The 23588-nt window shown below is 39.2% G+C and overlaps 1 protein-coding gene across 1 annotated transcript; it reads right to left on the reverse strand.

Moving 5' to 3' along the window:
• Positions 1-1485: 1485 nt before the first annotated feature.
• On the reverse strand, positions 1486-7244 carry LOC118808915 (tumor necrosis factor receptor superfamily member 13B). Its single transcript, XM_036571794.1, has 4 exons — positions 7032-7244; positions 5456-5572; positions 3266-3505; positions 1486-1757 (listed from the first exon to the last, which is right to left on the reverse strand). Exons 1-4 carry the CDS (start codon positions 7144-7146, stop codon positions 1486-1488), a joined length of 744 nt encoding a protein of 247 aa, XP_036427687.1. The 5' UTR covers positions 7147-7244.
• Positions 7245-23588: the final 16344 nt, after the last annotated feature.

Consider the following 23588-nt stretch of genomic DNA (forward strand, 5'->3'; position numbering starts at 1 on the left):
CCCTGTTCTTCAGTGGTCAGGACCCCCATGGACCCTCACAGAGCAGGTACTATTTGGGTGGTGGGTCATTCTCAGCACTGCAGTAACACTGACGTGGTGGTGGTGTGTTAGTGTGTGTTACCAGATTGTTTAAACAGTCACTGCATATTTGCCCCAAATTATGATTTAGATTTTCATCATAAAGACACAAAGTTACATGCTGGACACAGCAACTCAGCAACTGTCAGTTTATTAGTTATTAGTCAATAAATGTAATCATCTGTTTGCAGTTAATATTTAAATAATACTTCATAGTTAAATTCACGTCTAATTTGTCTGTGCAGGAACCAGTTGTACTCATCAGTCACACGTATCAAATGTTGTTTTATTCTGTAAAAATCAGATTACAATTCATGCAGGATGTAAAAGGGGCTTCTTACCCAGGGCAACAGGACATCTTGCCCTGATGGTGGGTCAAGATGTCTGTTTACAGGATTTTCATTTCAACTAAATCAGCTGAACAGGGTTATTCATCATCGTCCTGCACAGGATAAACTCAAACACACACACACTTTAGTTTCATAGTTAATGGACACTGTTCTGACCCCCCCCCAACCCCCACCATAAAACTCCCCAAAATGCTGAAAATGCATTGAACTATGATTACACAATTATAACATGCAAAAACAAAGTTTTGTTTTTTCTAGTTTTACCGAGTCAGAACTGTTCACAGTGGTGGTGATAGGAACCAGACGTCCACCTCTAAAAGCTCCCTCACAGAAAGTTCCTACAGTAAATGGTTATGAATTCACTGCCTGATGACTGAGACACTGTTTTATGGTAGTTTAGAGAACTTAAACTCCATTCATGGTGGAGGGATACATGCAGGGCGCTGTGAGGCAAAATAGTCCCCAAAGAAAACTTATTATTTCAGATTTTCCACTATTTTCCATCATCAACATTCCATATAGACTCAGAAGACTCGTGTAGGTTCACTGGTGGTTCTGGATAGTAAATAAAATGTCTATATCTGTGTTGTAGTCATGGCGACCCCTGGTTCCTATCACCACCACTGTAAAGACGTCTGAACCATTTCACACCAAACCACTCTGAGTCTCTCTGCTTACATCTCACACACTGAGTTATTTTAATAATTATTATATAATTACTATATAATTATTAAATACTTGTTAGCTCCATTAGCCTCGTAGCTCCTAAAACTAAAAAACCTAACTTCAGACATCAAACATAAATGTAATTTTTTTACCAAACTGTCACTCTGACCCTGAGCACTATGCTCCCTGCTCCTCTCCAGGATGTGACCTGACGCCACTGAAACTCACTGCACCACCAAACCACTCGTGCTCACGTTTCCATGCGGTCACCCCCTGCACGTTTTTCAGTTCCTGAGGTGGTGTGCTCCAATGGGCTCAGATACTCTCAGTCCAAACCACATTCAAAGCACTCCAGCCCTCAGCCTGAGGAGCACCTGCACGGCCTCGTGGCTCAGATGCTGGTCTGGGTGGGTGAGCAGATGATCCTCAGAGCGTCGTCCCGCTCACACATGGTCCTGCTGGCGTGACCGTGAGCCACGCCGTTGGTGTAGTGGTGGCGGCGCTGGGGGTCTCCGTTTAGGCACTGCGGGACGGCCTGCTGGTAGAGCGCGTGCAGCGCCTCCGTCTGCTCGGCGAAGCAGTGCACACAGGTTTCTGTAGCCCGGGGTCTGTCTGGGACCACCCCATTGGCCTCCTGAGTGACGGCCTCTGCCATCAGACAGTCTGCAACAAGTAGATGTTTCGTCACTCATTACTGCATTTCATCTGTTTTTATACCGATTAAAAATAAGCTATGCTTTAGACCAGGGGGTCAAACTGGGGTCACTGTAAATAATAAAGTCAGGCCAAGTTATTTAATTAGAAGTCAAACATCTGAATAGTTTTTTTGGTTTTCTTAACTTGTTTAGTCTCCTAACCTAGTTTTTTAGTATTGTATCTAAGTTACGTCTACAAAGCTGAGCTGACTCAGCGGAAACTGTGAATGTGTTTGTTTTCTTTTTGCTTATTTTTACTCAATTTATTAAAATAAATTTCACATGCAAAATGTTGTGTGGAATTTTTTGGCAAAATTTGTTGCACAAATTTGTATCTTCAACCAAAATCACCACTGCATTGGCTGCATTGACCTCTGCAGGAGAGGCCTCCGTCTAACAGCACTGACAAGCCGAAATGGAGAAAACTCTAATTTAACCATAATTAATGCATCTGGGCTCATCTGTGAATGATAACATCCCAGAACTCTGAGCAGTGATGATCCAGCAGGCCGACGGGGTGATTAACCAACAACTTTTGGTTAACAAAGTTTTCAGTACGATTGGGTGGCAGAAATTCACCAAAACCACAGAGAAAAATACTCGCAGAAGACGTGACACGTTCCAGTTTTGATACTGACCATGATTTTAACCCATAACTGTAACTATGAGAGTTAGATGAGCATTTAAACCTCAGAAGGAGCCAAAAACTCATCATAGAGCAAAAAACAGTCTCTAAAAGACCATCAGCACCGCACACAGACCAGGAGCTTCAACAGGCCTTCAGAACAGACCACACGAGTTCTAAAGATGTTCTAACAGTGTTCTGATGGTGTTCTAAAACTGTTCTAAAGGTGTTTTAAAGGTGATCTGACGGTGTTCTGATGGTGTTGAAGTAACACTACACATGTACAGTAAGTATAAACAGCTCTCGAGCTCTGAATCTGAACACATAATCCCCACAATAACAGAAACAATTGTAAGAAATTCATATTCAAAGTGAGTTTTTTCTTCAAATTCCAAAGTTTTTTTTTTTCAAATTCTAAGTTTTTGTTGATTTTCTGCAGATTTTAAGGCACCATTATTGTTCATTTACTGAGTTTAATTATGAAACTGCAGCAGTTTTGGTTCATTTGAGTTTGTATTTTTCCAATATGTTAAACTAAAACAAACAGAAAATAGGCACTAAAATTAGCAGAACACTGCCGTGTTTAAGTGAGTTCTTTATAGAGATGTTAATAAAGAAGGGCTTCTAGAGGAGCTCATGCTCATTAACATGTCATTTTACCAGAAGTGACTTTTGCATATGGCTGTGTTTGAACTGCTGCATGTCCATCATACAGAGTGCTCATTTCTTTGTTCTCAGACTGCCATCGTCTAAAATAGCGTTTCTCTGTCTCAGACCGTGTGAATTGATGTTTAAATGCTCAGAGACGGACGATTAAAGGCGAATCCAGACCCCTCAGCGGTCTACCGTACCTTTGGAGGTCTGCCTGTGTCCGTCCGGCTGCTGCGGCTTCTTCTCTCCGCGCTCCTTCTGCACTTGGGCCCTCTTCAGCAGCACCAGCAGGGCCACGATCATGGTGCTGAGCAGCATGGCGAGGCACAGGCCCAGCAGAGAGTACACCAGCGCCTCTGAGTAGATCGCGCCTCTGATCTCGTGGCTCCCTCTAGTGTTCAGCGGCTGCAGTGCAGAGACTCCTGTAGGCCTGGTGGTCGCTGCCACAGACAGACGAGTTTCAGTCAGACAGAAGTGAGTAAGCAGAAAGCACGGAAACAGCAGCACTTGTTCTGGGCAGAACTTCTGCCTTCCTGTAATCTGCTGTGTAATATGAGTTTGAGTCAAAAATGATATTTCATATCCCGCTGGGGTTTCGACACCACTGAGATTAAAGAGAACGCCAGCTGAAACGAAAAACAGAACTGTTGCTTCATCACCAGCAGTGGTGCTGCGGTAGTATCTAGAACAGATGTTTCAAATCACCTAAAATAAAGCATTATTATTATTATTATTATTATTATTGTTATTACTATTATTATTATTATTAGTAGTAGTAGTAGTAGTAGTAGTATAAATTCATAGTATTTAATATATACACTGCTGTTAGCACAAGACCTTGTATCTCCATTATTTTCAGTTTTTGACATTATATTATTTATATTGTGTATAAATTTCATAATGAATGAACCAAAGAAACGACCCAAAATGACTTGGAACAAAGTCTGCTTCCATTGACTTCCATTGAAAGTAGAGTATACTTTTCCTTCTCCTGTAAAGTGACCATTTTGGAGGTTTTGTTCTGACAGCAGTGATATATTTATTTTAGAGTAAACTTACATATGACAGTCTAATTATATGGGGCTCTTATTTTGAAGACATTATCATTCCTGCTGAATGTGGGTGAAGTTAGTGCTAGTGAAGTGTTGAAGCTGTATGAAGCTGTCTCATGGCTGGTGGTTGGAGACTCCTGATCTCCATACGTTGTGCTATTTGCTATTTTAACTTTTTTCTTTTTTTCTTTTTATTTATTTATTTTGTTAATTTTAGTTTTTTTTAAGGCCTAATCAGAGACTGGGGCTGCAAATTAGCTTAAGCTAGATGTTTATCTGTGTTGTACCTGCTAAACAAACAAATAAAATGAAATAAATTAATAAATACAGTGAGATTTTCCATTTTCAATACTAGGATGATGATGAAGGTAGGAAGAACTTTTGAAATATGTTTTCGGAAGGCAGATAGATAAGCTTTCTGCTACGAAAGTCGAATATATGTCTTTATTTATTAGCCGCTACATCAGCAGACTTGAATTAATGTAGTAGATGAGGTTCCCAATGTTTGTTTAATGTATTTGTGTGTTGCATGCTGGGTAATGTAGTGAGAGAATGGATAAAAACATGAATACAATATAAAATCACAAATTCTTTCAAACGCATGAGGCTCAGGGTTGCAGGGGTGCTCTACACCACAAATGACATGAAATTCTTGTTTTATAATGCCTTTAAGTGCAGCATATGTCCAAAACTATCCGGACAGCCCTCCTTATGGGTGAATTCTGCTACTGTAACTTCTGTTACTTTAAGGTCACCCATCACAGACAAACCTTGTATAATCTCCATAGAAAAGCACTGACCAATAGAATGGGACACTCTGGAGCAGCTGTACATGATCCTAAGGTCTCCAGGCCCAGTGCCAAGCGTGGGCTAGAGGGGTCTAAAGCCCCCCAGCATTGGGCTGTGGAGCAGTGGAACTGTGTTCTCTGGAGTGATGAAGCTCCATCCAATACCTTTGGGATGAGTTGGAGTGTCCAGAACTGACCATTCAGCATCAGTCCCTGACCTCACTAATGCTCAATCAAATCCTCACAGCAATGTTCAACATCTAGAGCCTTCCCAGTAGAGTAGAGGCTGATACTGCAGCACAGATTCACTATTAACACCTTCATCCTTCATTTCAGAAGAGGCTCTGGAGTCGACAGAGTCTCTGGACGTTTTGACACATTTCTAACTCTGCTGGAGTTTCGACTGAGAGAGTCTGACAATCACTCACGGCTTCTCTGAGTGACTCATGGCTGAATCAGAACCTCCTGTCTGATAAACAGCGTTGTGCACTACTGTGTGAGTAATATAGGGAGCACCAGTGAATTTGGGACATGCCCAGTGTGTACTTACTTGGGCACTCTCGCGAGCACTCTGACGGGTGGTGGCCACACAGCTCCGAACATTTCAAGCACTTCTTCAGCAGCTGGTCATAGAACTGGCCAGATACAGCCTTACAGCCATAGGCCACTGCAAAACAAACAAACAAAAAAAAAAATAAATAAATATCATCACTGTCCAAAGAAAAACAAGTATCTTCAAAAAAACACTCGTACCTTTCAGTGTAAGATAATGTAAAGAGATTTTATTCCAACTGATTTTAGAGGGTTTCTATTGGTCCAATCATCATGAAATCTTCACACAATGTAAAGGACAGCTTGTGTATTGGAATTATGTATATATGTCTTTTTTTACTATCTTTACATTTCGGCACAAGTTGAGCTCATCAGCTGCCCGTTTACATTAAATTTTGTGACGTTTGGACCAATAGAAATGTTCCAAAATTGCGTGGAATGAAATCTCTTTACATTGACTTGCATTGGAAGGTAAGGGTGTTTTGGCCCTCTCCTGTAAACTTACTGTTTTGGAGATTTTATTTTACATTTAATATAAATGTATCTCTATTACTTCACTACTATTTTTGTTCCTTGTATCAATATGACATACTTGTACTTATACATATGAAAATATATATATATCACATATGTGGATCAGACACAGCAGTGCTGCTGGATATTTTTGGTTGGTGGACTATTCTCAGTCCAGCAGCGACACTGAGGTGTTTAAAAACTCCCAGCAGCACTGCTGTGTCTGATCCACTCAGACCAGCGCAACACACACTAACACACCACCACCACGTCAGTGTTACTGCAGTGCTGAGAATGATCCACCACCCAAATAGTACCTGCTCTGTGAGGGTCCATGGGGGTCCTGACCACTGAAGAACAGGGTAAAAGGGGGCTAACAAAGTATCAGAGAAACAGATGGACTACAGTCTGTAACTGTAGAACTACAAAGTGCACCTATATAGTAAGTGGAGCTGATAAAATGGACAATGAGTGTAGAAACAAGGAGGTGGTCAGAATGTTACGCCTGATCAGTGGATATATACATATGAAAGTAATAGCAATATAAAATAGTAAGAATGTCTAAAAACCTATGTCTTAGTAAAAAATCAAAGTCTAGTATTTTGTCTTAGACCAACACAAACAGTTTAATACCATCCAAGATTATAAGCCTTATAATATTAAATTAATCATTTCTCTGTTAGCTTTCAGTGTAACAACACTGAGCATGTATTTTGAATATGAATCATTTTGTGAAGTATATGAATCATATCATTCATATTCAGTCATTGTGGTAAGATTTTAATCAGAGATGACTGAATGTGTAGCTGCACGCCTCAGTGCTTTTACAGGGAGATGCTGTGTTTTCGCCTTGTTAGACTGTGTCCCTGTGGTGTTTTGTTCTGAGTGTGATCTTCAATGCTTCACAGCAACAACAAGATAAACATGATTTTCCTATTAAAGAATGAAATTAATCAAAATCCAGTGATTAAATGAGTCACTCGCTAAACAAAACAGCCCCAGTTTGTTTATATTTAAAGTGATGTTCCAGTCTGTGAGCAGCGTCTCGGTCAGTAACTCACCACAGAAGTCCGTACAGCGAGCATGAGGTTCTGGTTTGTCACACATCATTTGACAGGACATGCACTGTTTGACCAGGCCGTCCCAGTAGCGTCCGCTGGTACAGGACCGCGCCATCACTCCTCACTGTCCAATCACCAAACACCAAAACACCTGAACACGTATATTACACTTACTGCACAGTGCGAAACTCACACTCTCACAGTGTGGCTCAAACCACCAACACACTAAAGCACAAACACAACACAGCACTTTGATTTTATTCTGTAGACACACAGCAGTTTTCAGTAGCCAGTATTCAAAATTCAGTATCCAGCAGCTGTTATTGAGGAATCAGTATGCAGTATTCAATATTCAGTACTCTGTATTCAGTTTTATGTAGGAACTATTCAGTATTCTGTAGTCACTATTCAGCATTCAGTATTTCATGTTAAGTATCCAGTATTTAGTAGTCAGAATTCCATACCCAGTATACAGTATTCATGTTAAGTATTCAATATTCAGTATTCAAAGTTAAGTATTCAGTGCTCAGTATATAGTATTCGGCATGCAGTATAAAGAATTCAGCTGTAGTCAGTATTCAGTATTATGTATTCACTACTCACTATTCAGTAATGAATAGTGTATTCAGTTTTAAGTAGTAAGTATTCAGTAGTCAGTATTATGTCTGTGGTATTCATGTTAAGTATTCAGTATTCAGTAGTGAGTCAGTGGTCAATAGTCAGCAGCCACTGCTTCATCAGCTTTATAGTTATATTTGAAATTAAGTATTCAATTTTCACTATTTACTATTCAGTAATCTGTATTCAGTTTTATGTGTTAAGTATTCAATGTTTTGTATTGAGTATTAAATATGTTCGGTAGTCAGTATTCAGTGCTCAGTATTCATGTTAAGTATTCAGTATTTAGTGTTCATATTCAAATATTCACTAGTCAGTATTCAGTTGTCACTAGTATTTAATGTTCAATAATCAATATTCAGTATTTAATATTCAGAAGTGAGTCAGTGGTCAGTGGTCAGTGGTCTCTGCTTTATTACAGGTGGATCTCTGCTCCTGTTAACAGACTGTTCTGTCAGTGTTTCTCAGTCCTGCTGATGGAGAACTCAGACATTATAACGCTCAGTGAGGGGCTGGTCACTTTAGAACACTGGATCTCCAAGGTCAGCACCAGGACCAGGATCAGGACCAGGGCTGGGAAAGCCTCTTTCACTCTCCAGACCTGGGACGTTATCGGGATACTTTTCTACCAGTAATCTTCAGGCTTTGCATTCAAACACGCAGCCCTTAATCTGTATTTTACTGGGACGCACTCAATCATACACGCCATGGAAGTCCTGTTAGACAGGAGGACGTTCTCAGCGTGAGTGTCCAACAGTGCGAGTGTCCAACAGCGCCTCCATTTCAGAGCCATATACAAAAATACAGAAATACAGAAATACAGAAATACAGAAATATACTCTCCCAACACTTTTTATAAAAGTCTACAGTCAAAACCTGCTGCTCTGCCACACAGAGACTAGACTGTGATCTAGACATCACTGTATTTACTGGAAATGTCTCAGCATCTGTTCACACATAATAATAATAATAATAATAATAATAATAATAATAATAATAACAACATGTAACAAATAAAACATAATATATCAAAGCTGAAGTAGCCATAGCTACAATAAAGCCAAACTAAAGAAATATATTTTTAGCTTCTCCTTAAAACTCTCTTCGGTGAACGTTTAAAAAAGATGTTCTTCAGTAAAGAAAATAGTTCTGTATAGAACCATGAACACTCAACCATTTGCATGCTTAAATCATTATTTGCATGGTGAGATGGTTCTTCAGGCTGATGGAGAATGTGCTGTGTTTGTTCATTACAGCACCAAAAAGAGTTCTGCTATTGTAACAAGCTTGACATTGTAACAGTAGCAGAACCCTTTTAGTACTACATAGAACCCTTTTCAAAAAGCTTCTACATAGAAACATCTATAGCACATTCTCCATTAGTCTGAAGAACCATTTCACCATGGGAAGAACCATTTAGTCATGCAGATGGTTCTTTGAGTGCTCATGGTTCACAGAACCATGTCCTTCTCTAAAGAATTGTTCCAGAGCTTTTTGTACTTTATTTTTGCAGCATTAGATCAGCTCTTCATTTTGTGCAGCACTTGATGATCTTGAAACACAAATTGGAACAATTTCTGTCAGGAATTCTGGCACTAAATCCATTAAGAGCTTTAAAAACCAACAAAGCAATCTTAAAATCGATTGTAGAAGAACAATCAGCCAGTGCAGTGATGCTAAATCAGCTTTCAGGCTGCAGCCACTCAACGAGGTGCAGTCGGTCTATTGTGTTTTTATATAATCTCGTAATCAGAGCACTGCAGTAGTCTCAGTGTGGAAAGACAAAAGCGTGGGTCATCAGGCAGCGTGAGGAACGGCCTGCTCCTCGTCCACATAGGCCTCCCCGTAATGTCCCAGGTGTTGTACTGGACCTCTCACAGGTAAACTGTCATCTCAACATTATCAGGATCTAGACATTAGCACGTGTTCACACTTGAACCATTTTAACTACCCTATTAGAGGAGATTAAGGTTCTTTAGTAAAGAAAATGGTTCTAAATACACTGTAAACTTGAATTAGTTGACTTATAAAACATATTTCCTCAAAAACTAAGTAAAGTTATTAACAGGATTAAGCTTCAGGAACTTTATATATGAGTTATAGTTACTTCTTATTGTCGGTGATCCTCACGCCTGCAGCAAGTAAGGAATTAGTCAGGTTAACTTGAATCAAATACTCTTCCTTATGTAATGTAGTGGCATCAATTAAAACAACTCCATTATATCAAGCCTGTAACAACAGCAGAACCCTATTTGGTGCTATATAGAACCCTTTTCAAAAAGGTTTATATAGAACCATAGACAGTACATTCTCCATCACTCTGAAGAACAATTTCACCATAAAAAGAACCCTTTAATCGCAAAAAAGGTTGTTTGAGTGTTAATGGTTCCATACAGACCACTTGCTTTACTAAAGAACCCTTGAAGAACCATCTTTTTAAAGTGATACTGTTGTATTCCTGTGTAAACGTGCACCTGTGGGTTTGTGTTACGCATTACATTCAAAATACGCAGACAAAAAAGGCTGATGTCAAAGATGAGTGACGACGGGCCTAAACCTGTCTGATCATCTCATAAACAAAACAGAAACACTGCAGGTAACTCTTCGAACACACCTGCGGAGGACGGAACACAGAAAGAACCCTGTGTGTAAAAGTTTACCACTTACCTCGTTTAAGCAGCCATAGGGGGACGTGGCGCGTGTCAGCTCACTGCTGAGCGCTGGCTTTGTTTTCAGGAGCTTCTTCATTTGCCTAAAGCCGCAGCCGGGGGTCTCCCGGGACCCTCCTTTTGCATTCGGACTCTTGTCACGGAGATCTAAGGGAGACTTTGCTTCATACAGCCATGACACACATGTGGCCCCCAAAACAGTTAAAACACTTTGAATGTAACACATTTGTATGCAAAAGTTTGGGCACCCCCAGCCAAATGACACATTTTATTGATTTTTGAAACAAAAAGAAAGAAGGAAGTAAGAAGCTGTTTTAGAAATAACATTTTCTGCAAAAGTTGATGCACATATTTCATCAAATTAAAAAACTGGAAAAAATAAAATAGTAATTGTTGCAGTGATTTGTGCAAAAGTTTGGACACCCTACTAAATCACTACCGTTTTCACTCTCTGCCTCACAGAAGGCTTCTAGTTTTGTGATACTCTTACATTCACAGCCACAGAGTTTTGATGGTGTTCAGTCAGGAGACTGAGAGGGTCACTCCAAATGCTTCAGCTCACATTTCTTGAAGTAGCTCATGGTGGACTTGAAGTGTATTTTGGATCATTGTCCTGATCCAGACATCTCATTATAGCTTAAGTTTCTTGACTGTCACATTTGCTTCCAGAATTTGCTGATAGATCTACCCCCATGATTAACAGTCAGCACGATGTTTCTTTCATCAAATGGTGCTCCTTTTTTGCTCCACACACATCTTTGGTGTGGACTGATGGAGTAAAAACTGTAACTCTTTGGCCTTGATCACCAAAGGTATGGCGGGAGAAAAACTAGCAGCATTTGATGAAAGGAACACCGTGCTGACTGTTAAGCATGGGAACGAATCTACTATGCTCTGGGTTTATGTGGCAGCCAGTGTGACAGGAAACACTGCATGGGTCGATGAAAGAATGGATTCCTCTAAATATCAGTCAATTCTGAAAATGTGACACAGTCAGTGAAGAAACTGAATCTGAAAAGAGACCAAAACATACCTCAAAATACACCATCAGCTCATCCAGGAAAAGCAAGATGAAGCATTTGGAACGACCCTCACAGTCGCCTGACTGAACATCAGATCTACTGTGTGTGGATCTTAAATATGCTGTGCAGGCAAGAAAATCACAGAACAGGAACTAGAACTAAGAAGTGTTTGTGAGTTGTGAAATCTGCAGAAGGTGGACTTACTAAGCAGGTAGCAGAGTGTGCAAAATATTTTTTTCATTTTTAAGTGAAATAACATACAAAGTAACTGTGCTTTAATATTTGTAGGAAAAAATGTTATTTTATGTATAACAGTTTCCTGCAAAGGATTTGTTTCACTTCAAAAATCGACAAAACGTAATGTGGCCAGAGGTGCCAAAACATCTGCACACAACTTCACGAGTCATGTTTGTGTTAAAGCCGAAACTGAAGCACTTTCTCATGAGCTCTGCACCTGCAGAGTGAAGTAGTCCTCACGTAGACGAGAACCCCGCAGTGTTTCACAGTTCACCTACAGAAACCTACTAATGCCAAGAATAGAGACAACAGGAAGGCATGAAGGGAATGAGTGAGGGGGGGCTGAGGGGCAGCAAAGCTGAACCAAACGCACAGATGGTTCCCCCCAGAGCAGGAAACACTCGCTCAAAACAAACCTCTCACTGACTGAGTCACGACTCCACACCTGCTCGAGTGGCAGCGAGACCCCCGGCTCTCGGCTGAAGAGGCTGAATTCTGATTCATTTTGTGCTCCAGTTTTTTATGATGTTTAATTCCACCTTAAGTGAAACTGCGGTGACGTTTACTCACCTGCAGATGGCGAGAGAGTCTGGTTTTTCACATTCCCATCTGAACAGAACTGAGATGAGTTAAAGAAAGTCTGTCTGGTTTGTATTTTTAATGAAATAAAAATAAAAATTATCAGAAAATAATCTAAACTTTAAAAATATTTTAAAGCACAGATTGACACCATACAGTGTTTACACTTTCTGTTTATTTACCATTAACTTACGCATACGGTTCATCATTATGAATTATAATTAATTTTACTGTAAGATAGTTTTTCCTCCAAATTATGATCTTCTAAACATTTCGACAGGCTGCTCAGTGAAGTGTGATTACACTTCCTGCTTATTTCCTATAAGAGTGATTCCATAAATGAGGTGATATCTGTGTCTGACTGATATTACATTTACAAATACATGTACAGGCAAATGTTTGTGCACTCCTGGCCAAATTACTCTGTTTTGATGATTTTTTAAGTAAAAAGAAGTAAACACACCTCCTCATGGGTTTTAATAAATAACATTACTCGCCAATGTTCATACAGACTTACTTCACATTTGATTACTATAAAAAAAATTATAATTAATTTAATAATTTAAAAATAAATAGTGTCAAAACTTAAATAACTAATTACACTGTAAAAATTACGTCAATTCAACCTAAAAATGACTTCATGTGGTAACAAGTAAACTAACTAGTTTTATTCAACCTGGTAAATACTTTAAATGAAGGATTATTTCAGTCAGTGTAATTTTTTGAGTTGAATAAAACACGTTCAGTTGCTTGTCACCACATAAAGTAATTTTCAGGCTGATCTGATGAGCCATTTTTTACAGTGTAGGCCTTAATTGACTCTTTAGGGCTGAAAAAAAATCAAAAAGATTCCAAAGCACTTCCAGCTCACAGTCTCCAGCGTCTGAAATGTCATTAGTAATGGCAGTAAAGGGGAGCTGTGGAAGTCGAGGTGAGATCTGGATCTCAGATGGAGCTGCTCATTTGCTGAAGAGACAAGCAAAGCAAAGCAAAACCCCCACATGACAGCAAAGGACCTGCAGGAAGGTTTAGCTGATACAGGAGTGATGGAGCACTGAGCAGCACTGCTCACACAAACATGACCTGCATGAAAGAGTCATCAGAAGGAAACCTCACCTGAGACCTCATCACAAAAGTCAAAGTCTGAAGTGCAGAAAAATACATCTAAATCAGCCACTTTACTGCAGGTCAGCGTTCAAAAGGACACACCTGCATAAGCCCTTCATGATGACTGACATAAACCTGCATAAACATGTATAAACACTTATTCCAGTAGGAGTATTTATCATAAAGGTTTGATGTCTGATAATAAGACCCACGGTGGAGCCCAAAGATGTGGTGTTTTTTCATCTAAACCTGGAAATAAACAGCAGAAAGATTTTGAATCGTGAAAATCTAAAAAAGAAAAGTTATAAGAATTAAAATGAATAAGAAACATTCGGCACTATTTCTGTCTCAAACCCAAGCAGGTGTGTGAAGCTGATCATGTTGAGTGTTTTTAGTTTGATCTCTTCCAGTGAAGCTCGTGTTCAGACTCTGTGTTCAGACAGAGGTGGATCTGATCTGCTGATCAGAGACTTTTACAGAAGCTTGTGGAGTCTCGAGTGCACACTGTCATTAAAGCAAAAGGGGACACACCACCAAATACTAAGAAGTCCTGAAATTCATACTGATTCTAATTTTCATTCAGATTTTAATGCTGATGGTATCATTAGTAATGAAACACATGTGTTAAATTATAGAAAGTAATGCAGAAGAGACGCATTTTCACCAGTGCTCTCAGACTTTTGGACTCCACTGTAGCTTTGAACAGAGTGAGCATTTTCTGTGGATCTTAGATAAAGTCAGCTTCATTTAATCGTTTATAAGATTTAACCCCTTAACATCCACACTAAGGCTTATTATTCAGTGACTACAGGGACGTCAGTGCAAGCCCACTGAGCTATTCTTAGATTATAGAAGTGTGTAATCAAACTTTGGGCCCACCGACGGACCCTGGAAATACCTGCATCATTGTCTGCAGAGGTGGGTCAGTTACATCTACTCGAGTACATGTACTTATAGTAAATACTGATATATTTGCACTCTGAGTGTTTCTAATCATAGTACTCATAATAATAATCATGATCATTTTCACTTCTTATCAAGTTTATTAGTGAGTGAAGAAAACTACATTTACTCACTTACATGTTACTTTTCCTTTCTTTGTGTTTTATTTCAGTGTTTTGTTGTTGACAATGTCAGTACTGCTCTGTGATTGGTCACATCTGTGACTCTGGAGCTTTAGCGTTTTATTTGAGACCAAAATAAGAAGGAAAAAGAAGATCAGAGCTGAACAGCCGTCACTTCCTGTGCTGAGAGATGCTTCGGTTCCACTGCGGGTCTATACGTTACTCGGTACTGAAGTTTCTTGACCTGATACTTTTGGACATCTACACTCTTGAAAAAGATGGTTCTTTAGTAGGAAGGTTCTATTTAGTTTCTTTACAGGATGGTTCTATTTAGGTTCTCTGTAGAGGATGTGTAACTTATTTACACTCAGAAAATCAACAACACCATGGATTTTGACCAGGATCCACTCTTGTAGTTGTGGGCTGGAGGTTAGGAAACCAGCCTTGTGACCGAAAGGTCACCAGTTCAATAACCCCCAACTGCTCCCTGGGCGCTGTGGATAGGGCTGCCCACCATTCTGGACAAGTGTCCTCACTGCCCCCTAGTGTGTGTGTTCACTAGTGTGTATGTGGTGTTTCACTGCACAGTAGTTCTATATGAACACTCAAAGAGACACTTGCATACTTAAATGGTTCTTTTTATTATGAAATGGTTCCTCAGATTGGTGGAGAATTTGATAGTTCTATATAGCACCAAAAAAGGTTCTGCTGTTGTGACGATGTCAGGCTTTTAACAAGAGCAGAACCCCTTTTGGTGTTAGAACCATATATAGCACATTCTCCATCAATCTGAAGGAGCTTTCACCATGCAAAGGACCATTTAAGCATGAAATGTTTCTATATAGAACTCATGGTTCTAAATAGAACCATTCCTGTTACTAAAGTAAGCAGTTGTTTTTTGGGACAGTACTGCAGTCATTGTTTTACTGAAGTATCAACACCTTTACTGTGTTTTAGCTACTCTGCCCACCTGAGATCATCTACAGAGTCAGTTGTCATAGCATGATGTCATTTCACCCAAACAAGTGTCCTGAAACCACCCAGCGTCACGAAGAACCGATGTCACCTGAGCTTGACATCAAAATGACAAGACAGCCTGTACGCCAGATGATGCCTGTTGGAATGAGCCTTCATAGACGTTTATGTAGGTCTGTGTCAGCTGTAATGATGGCCTTATGAACACTGACCTAAAATAACATTACAGAGGGACAGCATCAAGGTCAGTTATGTTCTGGATATTTGTTCTTTATACAATGAATAATTTGCAGTGGTACTATTAGCACAAATTAGGCTCCACCAAGTTTTACCCACATTAACTTTATTTATTTTTTGTGGTAATTTTAACAACATTGAAAAAAAGCTTTATTACTCGCTAACATGGTTCTACACACTCGCTGATATTTACACTCCGCAACATAAAGACAATCGAAGAGCTTCAAAACCATCTAAAACTCCCTGAAAAGGATTTTTAAACTATTTCGTCCACTTTTCTTTAAACAGCCTTTGTTTTTTAGCACAGTTGGGAAGCAGTACCTCAAAGCAGACACCAGAGGGAGACATTTAGCCACACATTACCCACACTTCACATTTACAGAGAAACCTCTTTCTTTCAAAGGAAAGACCAAAATATACTCCCATTGTTCATGGTTATATATGTATTACAAATGTGTCAAGAAAATAGCTCTTTGTCCTCGTTCTTTTTAAGAATTTTGAAATACATCAAAAATACTGAAAGATTTTTTTTACTTAAATTAATTTGAAATGTGAGAAACGATGTGATTAGTCAGTGTTATACTCTTAATTTGAAAATCTCTGTAAATAAACTCATATTATTTATCAGTAGCGCCACGTTTCCAGCCATGTAGTATGAAACTTAGTTATCTTTGCTGAATGTGTCTGAATCTGTCCTTCAGTCTGTCTGTGATGCTAAACAAAGCCGCATCATCAGCATCAGATCAATACTAATAAAGCAGACATAGATTTAACAATGACTTTACCTCCAACTATTCTACATTTCTCCATAATTAGGTGGTTAAGATGTAATCAGAGTGGTTCAGAGTGGTTTGGTGTGAAACGCTCCGTTCTAGAGAAACTTAATGAGTCAGAGCTGTTCACAGTGGTGGTGATAGGAACCAGACGTCCACCTCTAAAAGCTCCCTCACAGAAAGTTCCTACATGAAATGGTTATGAATTCACTGCCTGATGACTGAGACACTGTTTTATGATAGTTTAGAGAACTTAAACTCCATTCATGGTGGAGGGATACATGCAGGGCGCTGTGAGGCAAAATAGTCCCAAAGAAAACTTATTATTTCAGATTTTCCACTATTTTCCATCATCAACATTCCATATAAACTCAGAAGACTCGTGTAGGTTCACTGGTGGTTCTGGATAGTAAATAAAATGTCTATATTTGTGTTGTAGTCATGGCGACCCCTGGTTCCTATCACCACCACTGTAAAGACATCTGAACCATTTCACACCAAACCACTCTGAATCACTCTGACTACATCTCACACACTGAGTTCAGAAATTTTGAAAAATTGGTGGATTTCCCCTTCAATACACCATGTCTTTTCTAAAGCTGAACGGATACACAGTGTTTGTCTGACACATCGTTCGACTAAAGCAGGATTTCTTCTGATTAGGCGACTTGAGAGAAACTGAATCTCTTCATTAAGTGAGAAGCTGATCTCTGAGCTGTTCTACGTGGAACAGAGAGCAGATTCCTCTGAAACCAAGTCAGTTTTAATAAGACACACTTATTAATAAGACTACAAGAGACAGACTGAAAACGCTCCACAGTAAAGGCACGTTCGGCCTCACTCAGTGCTTCCTAAATCCTGGAGTTCCCCTGTTCTGTCTGTTTTCCTGCTTTAGCACAGCTGATCTAACTAACCAGCTCATCACCTCGTCCTCCTGAGCTGAGGTGGGGGTGGTAGAGCAGGTAGACACTGATGTCCACTCCAAACTCTTTAAACTTATGCCATTTACTGGCAACCACAGCAGACTCTTACTGTGGTTTAATCATGACACAGGACTCTTATTGGTTTAGCACTGCACTAAATCAGCTCTGTAACACTCACTGAAGAGCTGACACCCCCAAATCACAGGTTTCTGATTTTCTAAATGTAAATAAGTTTAGAATCTATTTTAAAACTTTACTGCTAGTTTTTAGATCTCTTAATGCTGCAGCACCTTCATACATTTTTATACACCAAAGATCTGGAACCAAAAACATATTCATCAGGCTCAGTTTAAAAACAGATAAACGTATTTTTATACATCAGCTAGTTTTGATTGTTTCCCTTGTTTTTACTGGAATTTTACTCTTTTTTGTCAGTATTGGATTTTCATTTATATGTTTATTTTGTGTGTTTTAATTTTAATGGTTATTTTATGGTTTTGATTACCTTTCTCTTCTCTCTCGGTTATTTTTACTTTTTTACTTTTTACTGTGTTTTCTGAAGCACTTTCAGCTGCATTTCTAATGTATTAAAGGTGCTATATAAGTAAAGATTATTATCATTGTTAATATTATTAGTAGCAGTAGTATTAATATTAGAACACACTTTTAACATATTGAAAATAAAAATAAATGTGTATAATAAATATAAAATGTGCTGTAACATTTGCTCAGGCCACATTTGTTTTATTTTTCCAATGTGTTAAATTTCAGTAAATAAGCAGTAAGTGTGTATTAAGTGTGCAGTAGTGAGTCTCTGGACAGGATGTAACTTATTTACACTCAGAAAATCAACAGCAGTGTTGAATCTGAACAGAGATCCACTCATTTAACTCTACAGACGTCTTGTTTTATTATAATTCTTTGCTAAAACTAAAATATTTCACCAAATTATGACCAGATGAACATTTTTCTCCAGAATGGACGGCCTGAGTGTCGACCCCACAGGACAACACCTGCAGGACTTACTTAGCTCAGTAACCTCACTCCTCTACACTATAGTACACTCTCAAAAAGAGGGTTCTTCAGGGGTTCTTTAGTAAAGAAAATAGTTCCATATAGAACCATGAACACTTAAAGAAGCGTTTGCATGCTTACATGGTTCTCTGCAGGGTGAAATGGTTCTTCAGACTGGTGGAGAATGTGCTGTATATGGTCCAGTATAACACCAAAAAGGGTACTGCTGTTGTTTCAATGTTAAGCTTGTTACAATAGAAGAACCTTTTCTGGTGCTATATAGAACCATATACAACACATTCTCCATCCATCCAGGCAAAGAACCATTCATGCATGCAAATGCAATAAAATGTTCATGGTTTCATATCTTCACTAAAGAACCCTTGAAGAACCCTCCTTTTAAGAGTGTCTGTAGAAGCCTGACACAGACTACTGTACAGTAATTAAGGACTATAAGGCAGCAGGATGTGGAGTTCGGCAAACAGAAAACGAGGACATAAAGTCTGAATGTTTAGTTTTAGCCCTTCACAAATGAACAAACGTCTAAACCCCTTTAAGATCCTCGAGTGGAGGCGGGTTGTAGATTCTGCACCTCAGCAGTGGTGAAATATACAGTATGAGGCAAATGAGTGAGGTTTGAGATGTATAAGATAAGAATATATACAAAAGCTTGTGTTATGTGTACATATGTGTGTGTATATACAAACAAGTGACAAATGAATGGAAAAACACCATAAAGGTGTCGTAGTAAGATGTTGGGCCACCAGAACAGCTTCATTGTCATAGGTTCTACAAGTCTCTGGAACTGTTCTGGAAGAATGGAACACCGTTCTTCCTAAAGATGTTCCCTCAGTTGGTGTTGTGCCGATGGTGGTGGAGAATGCGGGCTAACACGTCCCTCCAGGATCTTCTGTAGGTGTTCAACTGGGTTGAGATCTGGTTACTGTGAACTATGTAACATATGATTTACATCAGTTTCACACTCATCAAACCATTCAGTGACCCCTCCTGTCCTGTGGGGGGAGCCATCAGGACAGAGATGTTCCATCACAGGATAAAGCTGATCATCCAGAATAACTTAGTGTTGATTTGCAGGTCCTTCTAACGGGACAAGTGGACCCAAACCACCCTCAATGTACAGGTACAAGATGATCTGACCAGGTCACTTTTCTTCTCATCTGTGCAGACCAGTGCTCATGGATTCAACTCCACTGACCTCTCAGCATGGTCTGTCATCTTTCTGCACTGCACTGTCTCCACCACAATGTCCAGCCCTGTTTACTGATGTCCTTCCCACAGACCTAACAGCAGAGGTCACTTTAATGACCATCCCTGTTGAAACACTGGAGGCCAAGCTGAGTCTCTGTGACTGAAGCTCCTGCCATCCGTGCCTCGACCTTCTTTCAAAGCCACTGGGATCTTTCCTCTTCATCATCTTGACCCAGAGGTGAGATCAGCTGGACCTCTACCTGCCACAGAGCTGGTAGGGTGTTAATTGCCTAATTGGATCATGCAGTTCACCTGTGTGGAAACATTCATTCAGACTTTGCCTCTCATTTGTCACCCGTCTGTATGTTTTGGTTGAGTGTGTATAATTACACATTCAGTGGTTCCCAAAGTCAGCATGTGCCCCCCAGTTCAGTTTAACAGCACATGAGGAAGGTGCTAATTAACTAACGAGTTAATTTAGGTGTGTTAGCTGAGGGAAAGCACAAAAACTGTGCATAGAGTGGGGAGTGAGACTGGAATACCTGCTTTATGGTGAGTGAGTCTGACCGAACACAGATACGTACACGTGATGACGTGAAGTGTCCATGTAACATTTGATCTCTGGTACATAACCTTGACATAAACATGTCATAGCAGATAATGTAAAGTTGTGCAAAAGTGTCATATTACCATTATAGATAATGAACATGACAGATGTGATAAAGTGTGATGTCATGATGGCTAACTAGAGTACGGAAAGGCTGCGTAAGCCTTTCATAACACTGACATAAACAGATAAACACAGTTATAAAGGCTTATTCGATATGCATCAACTGTCTTAACACTTACTGAAATGAAATTACATTGAAAATCAGTCTTCAGGAATAAGGCTCTCTGCACGTTTATGTATGTTTATATCAGCTGTCATGAAAAGCTTATGCAGCCTTTTGAACACTGACCTACAGTAAAGCGTTACTGAGAAAATCAGCATGTCATATAAGCTGACAACAGGCATTACTAGTAATAACTTATGACAGCCCAGGACATCTGCTAGGACATGTTTATGACATGGTTATGTCAATGTTATGTACCAGTGAAACACCATATTTGAAAGCTACCTCCATAGGGCCTCCATAACACCTGCATAAGCAATGAACAAGATATTTATTAAGCAATGCATGAATATTTATGAACAACTTATTCCAGCAATCGAAAGGTGAACATGACACATTATGGTGTAAACGATACTGTATTGACATAAAGGGCCTTAAGCTAAAATGATGATCTGTTTCTAACACTGTTTTCTGTTTATAACAGCCGGACACTCTTTTACCTGATTTAAGTTACTTTAATTTGTTTTTTGATATGTTTTAGTTATTGTTTTACATTTTTTACTATTTTTGTTGTTATATTAACAATATATTTGTATTATTTTATAATTGTTTGAACTGTCATTTTTTAAATTATTTTCTTTTTGCAATTATAATGGTTTCTTTTCAATCAAATTTTACTTTTATTTATTTATTTAGAATTTGAAATTTGAAATGAATTTTTTCTTTTTTTGACTTTTTTCCTAATTCTTTCAATCTCTGATTTCTGAATTTGCTTGGCTACACTGTAAATGAAGGTCAACCTCATTGTACTACAAGTTTAAATAAAGGTTGATGGATTGATTGATTGATTAATTAAATGACTAATTTATTGATAAAGCAAATGTAACTGCTTCTAAAGAATAATATAACATAATGTCTATAACAACTTAAATATCCTTTATTTTCGATACTGAAGAAACACAGACAGGGAACGTCTCCTCATTCTACTGACATAACTTACCAAGATTATTTCTACTTTTGCTCAAGCACAGATGTTTGTTTGGGAATGGTGCTTTATAACAGTGTTATAAATGGAACAAATGTCTGTCACTTCAGTTTAATGCCCCTTGGGTCAATACAGTGTCAAATACTTCCTAAAACATTTGTGCCATCTTGTAATTGCTGGGATAAGCGTCGATGCATTGCTTTATAAATGTATTATTCAGTGTTTATGCACATGTTTATTTAATGCTTATGCATGTGCTATGAAGTTCCCAAGTGGGCAGCCTTCAAATAAAGCAAGAAAGTAAAGTACCAGACACTGAGATGGCATTTCAAGGCACTTATTCCACCGTCTGTCTCCTCGTGTTCCAGGGAATTCTTGAAATAGCAAATAAGTCTAATGTTCTCTCTTAGCATCTGATATGATTATATGTTCTGTGTTATTATTTGAAGGGGAAACTTTATGCCTGGAGCATCTCTGATCACAGATTTCACACAACAGCCCATCCATCATAACCAAAATACAGACCTCGAGAGATCCGGGAAACATTTGGTCATAAATTTCCAATAAGAAGGCACGAAAGCTTCACTCTAATGCATCATTTAAAGGGGAATTCCACCAATGTTTCAAAATTTCTGAATAATCGAGTGTGTGCGATTCAGAAACATTGCTGAGTGATTCAGAGTGGTTTGGTGTGAAATGGTTCAGATGTCTTTACAGTGGTGGTGATAGGAACCAGGGGTCGCCATGACTACAACACAAATATAGACATTTTATTTACTATCCAGAACCACCAGTGAACCTACACGAGTCTTCTGAGTCTATATGGAATGTTGATGATGGAAAATAGTGGAAAATCTGAAATAATAAGTTTTCTTTGGGACTATTTTGCCTCACACTGCCCTGCATGTATCCCTCCTCCATGAATGGAGTTTAAGTTCTCTAAACTATCATAAAACAGTGTCTCAGTCATCAGGCAGTGAATTCATAACCATTCCATGTAGGAACTTTCTGTGAGGGAGCTTTTAGAGGTGGACGTCTGGTTCCTATCACCACCACTGTGAACAGTCCTGACTTGGCAAGTTTCTCTAGAACAGAGCGTTTCACATCAAACCACTCTGAACCGCTCTGAACGATTCTGTTTACATCTCAAGAACTGAATTATTCAGAAATTTAGAAAAATTGCTGGAGTTCCCCTTTAAGAAAGGAGGCCTCTTCTTAAATTGACTTTGACTGCTGCCTCGCTTCAGGGGCCTTTTAAAGTATGACTCACGTGGGCGACCGAGCTCACGAGGAGGACGGAGGATTTGTTTAGATATCTGATATTTGCCAGGAGGAGGTTCGGCGTAATGTAGTATGGCTGATGGGCATCAAACAACAAAATAAAAGCAGTTAATATATCGTATATAATTAATATATCATTAAAAGAATTTAAAGAATCTTTCTCCAGGTCAGCGTTCGTCTAATCGCTCTCTCTCATCTCTAATCATCCACATCAGCAACCCCTGCCCTCATAAACCGCTCAGCGGGAAACAGAAGCGAGGGCTGAGGGGGACGTTTGGAGGGAGAATGAAATAACGCTTGCGTGTAACTGAGTGTCGTGAAAGGACAGGGCTGTAAAACTGATTATACCCACGTACTCCACAAATGAACCACTGGTGAAAGTAGGCTAATTAAGTTTTCCCTGAGGCTGTTTTGCTGCTGCAGCGCTTTTCAGAAAACGACCTCATGCGTCCCGTAGTGTTCCGATCACATTAGCCTCTCGTAATGAGCTGGATTCGTAATTCTCAGCTTTGGTTGATGAAATCTTCGGCACTAATATGTTGGGTTAACTACGGTGCTCACAAGAACTCAGAAGGCTAATCAGGCTAAAAGACAGCTAACAGGCTAAACCGCTCCGGCTCTGAATTGTAGTATTAACTGTAAAACCAACATGGAAGGTAAAGAACAGGTTACTTGTCTTCTGTCTTCTAATGTCCATGTTTTGGTTACAAGCAGAATTAAACCCAGATCAACAAAACCCAGTATGCGGCACTGCTAGCATAATTGTTGTAGTGGTAATTTAGTGATTAAAATCACCCATAAGGCAAATGTTTCTGCATTGAACACTGCTATATTATAATATTTTCATTATTATGTGACAAACGAGGTCATAAACTCACTGCACTAGACAATGATGGGCAACTGACAGTTCTTTTCTTGGTGAAAGTTGACCGTTTGCTAAATTATTGGGCTCTCAGCCAATCACAGTCACCGTTTCTTTGTCCATCAGAACTCCTCAGAACAGAATTAGCTTTAGCATTAGCTCAGCCTTA

The sequence above is a fragment of the Colossoma macropomum genome, unplaced genomic scaffold (genome assembly GCF_904425465.1).
Source record: "Colossoma macropomum unplaced genomic scaffold, Colossoma_macropomum, whole genome shotgun sequence".
NCBI classification, from domain to species: domain Eukaryota; kingdom Metazoa; phylum Chordata; class Actinopteri; order Characiformes; family Serrasalmidae; genus Colossoma; species Colossoma macropomum.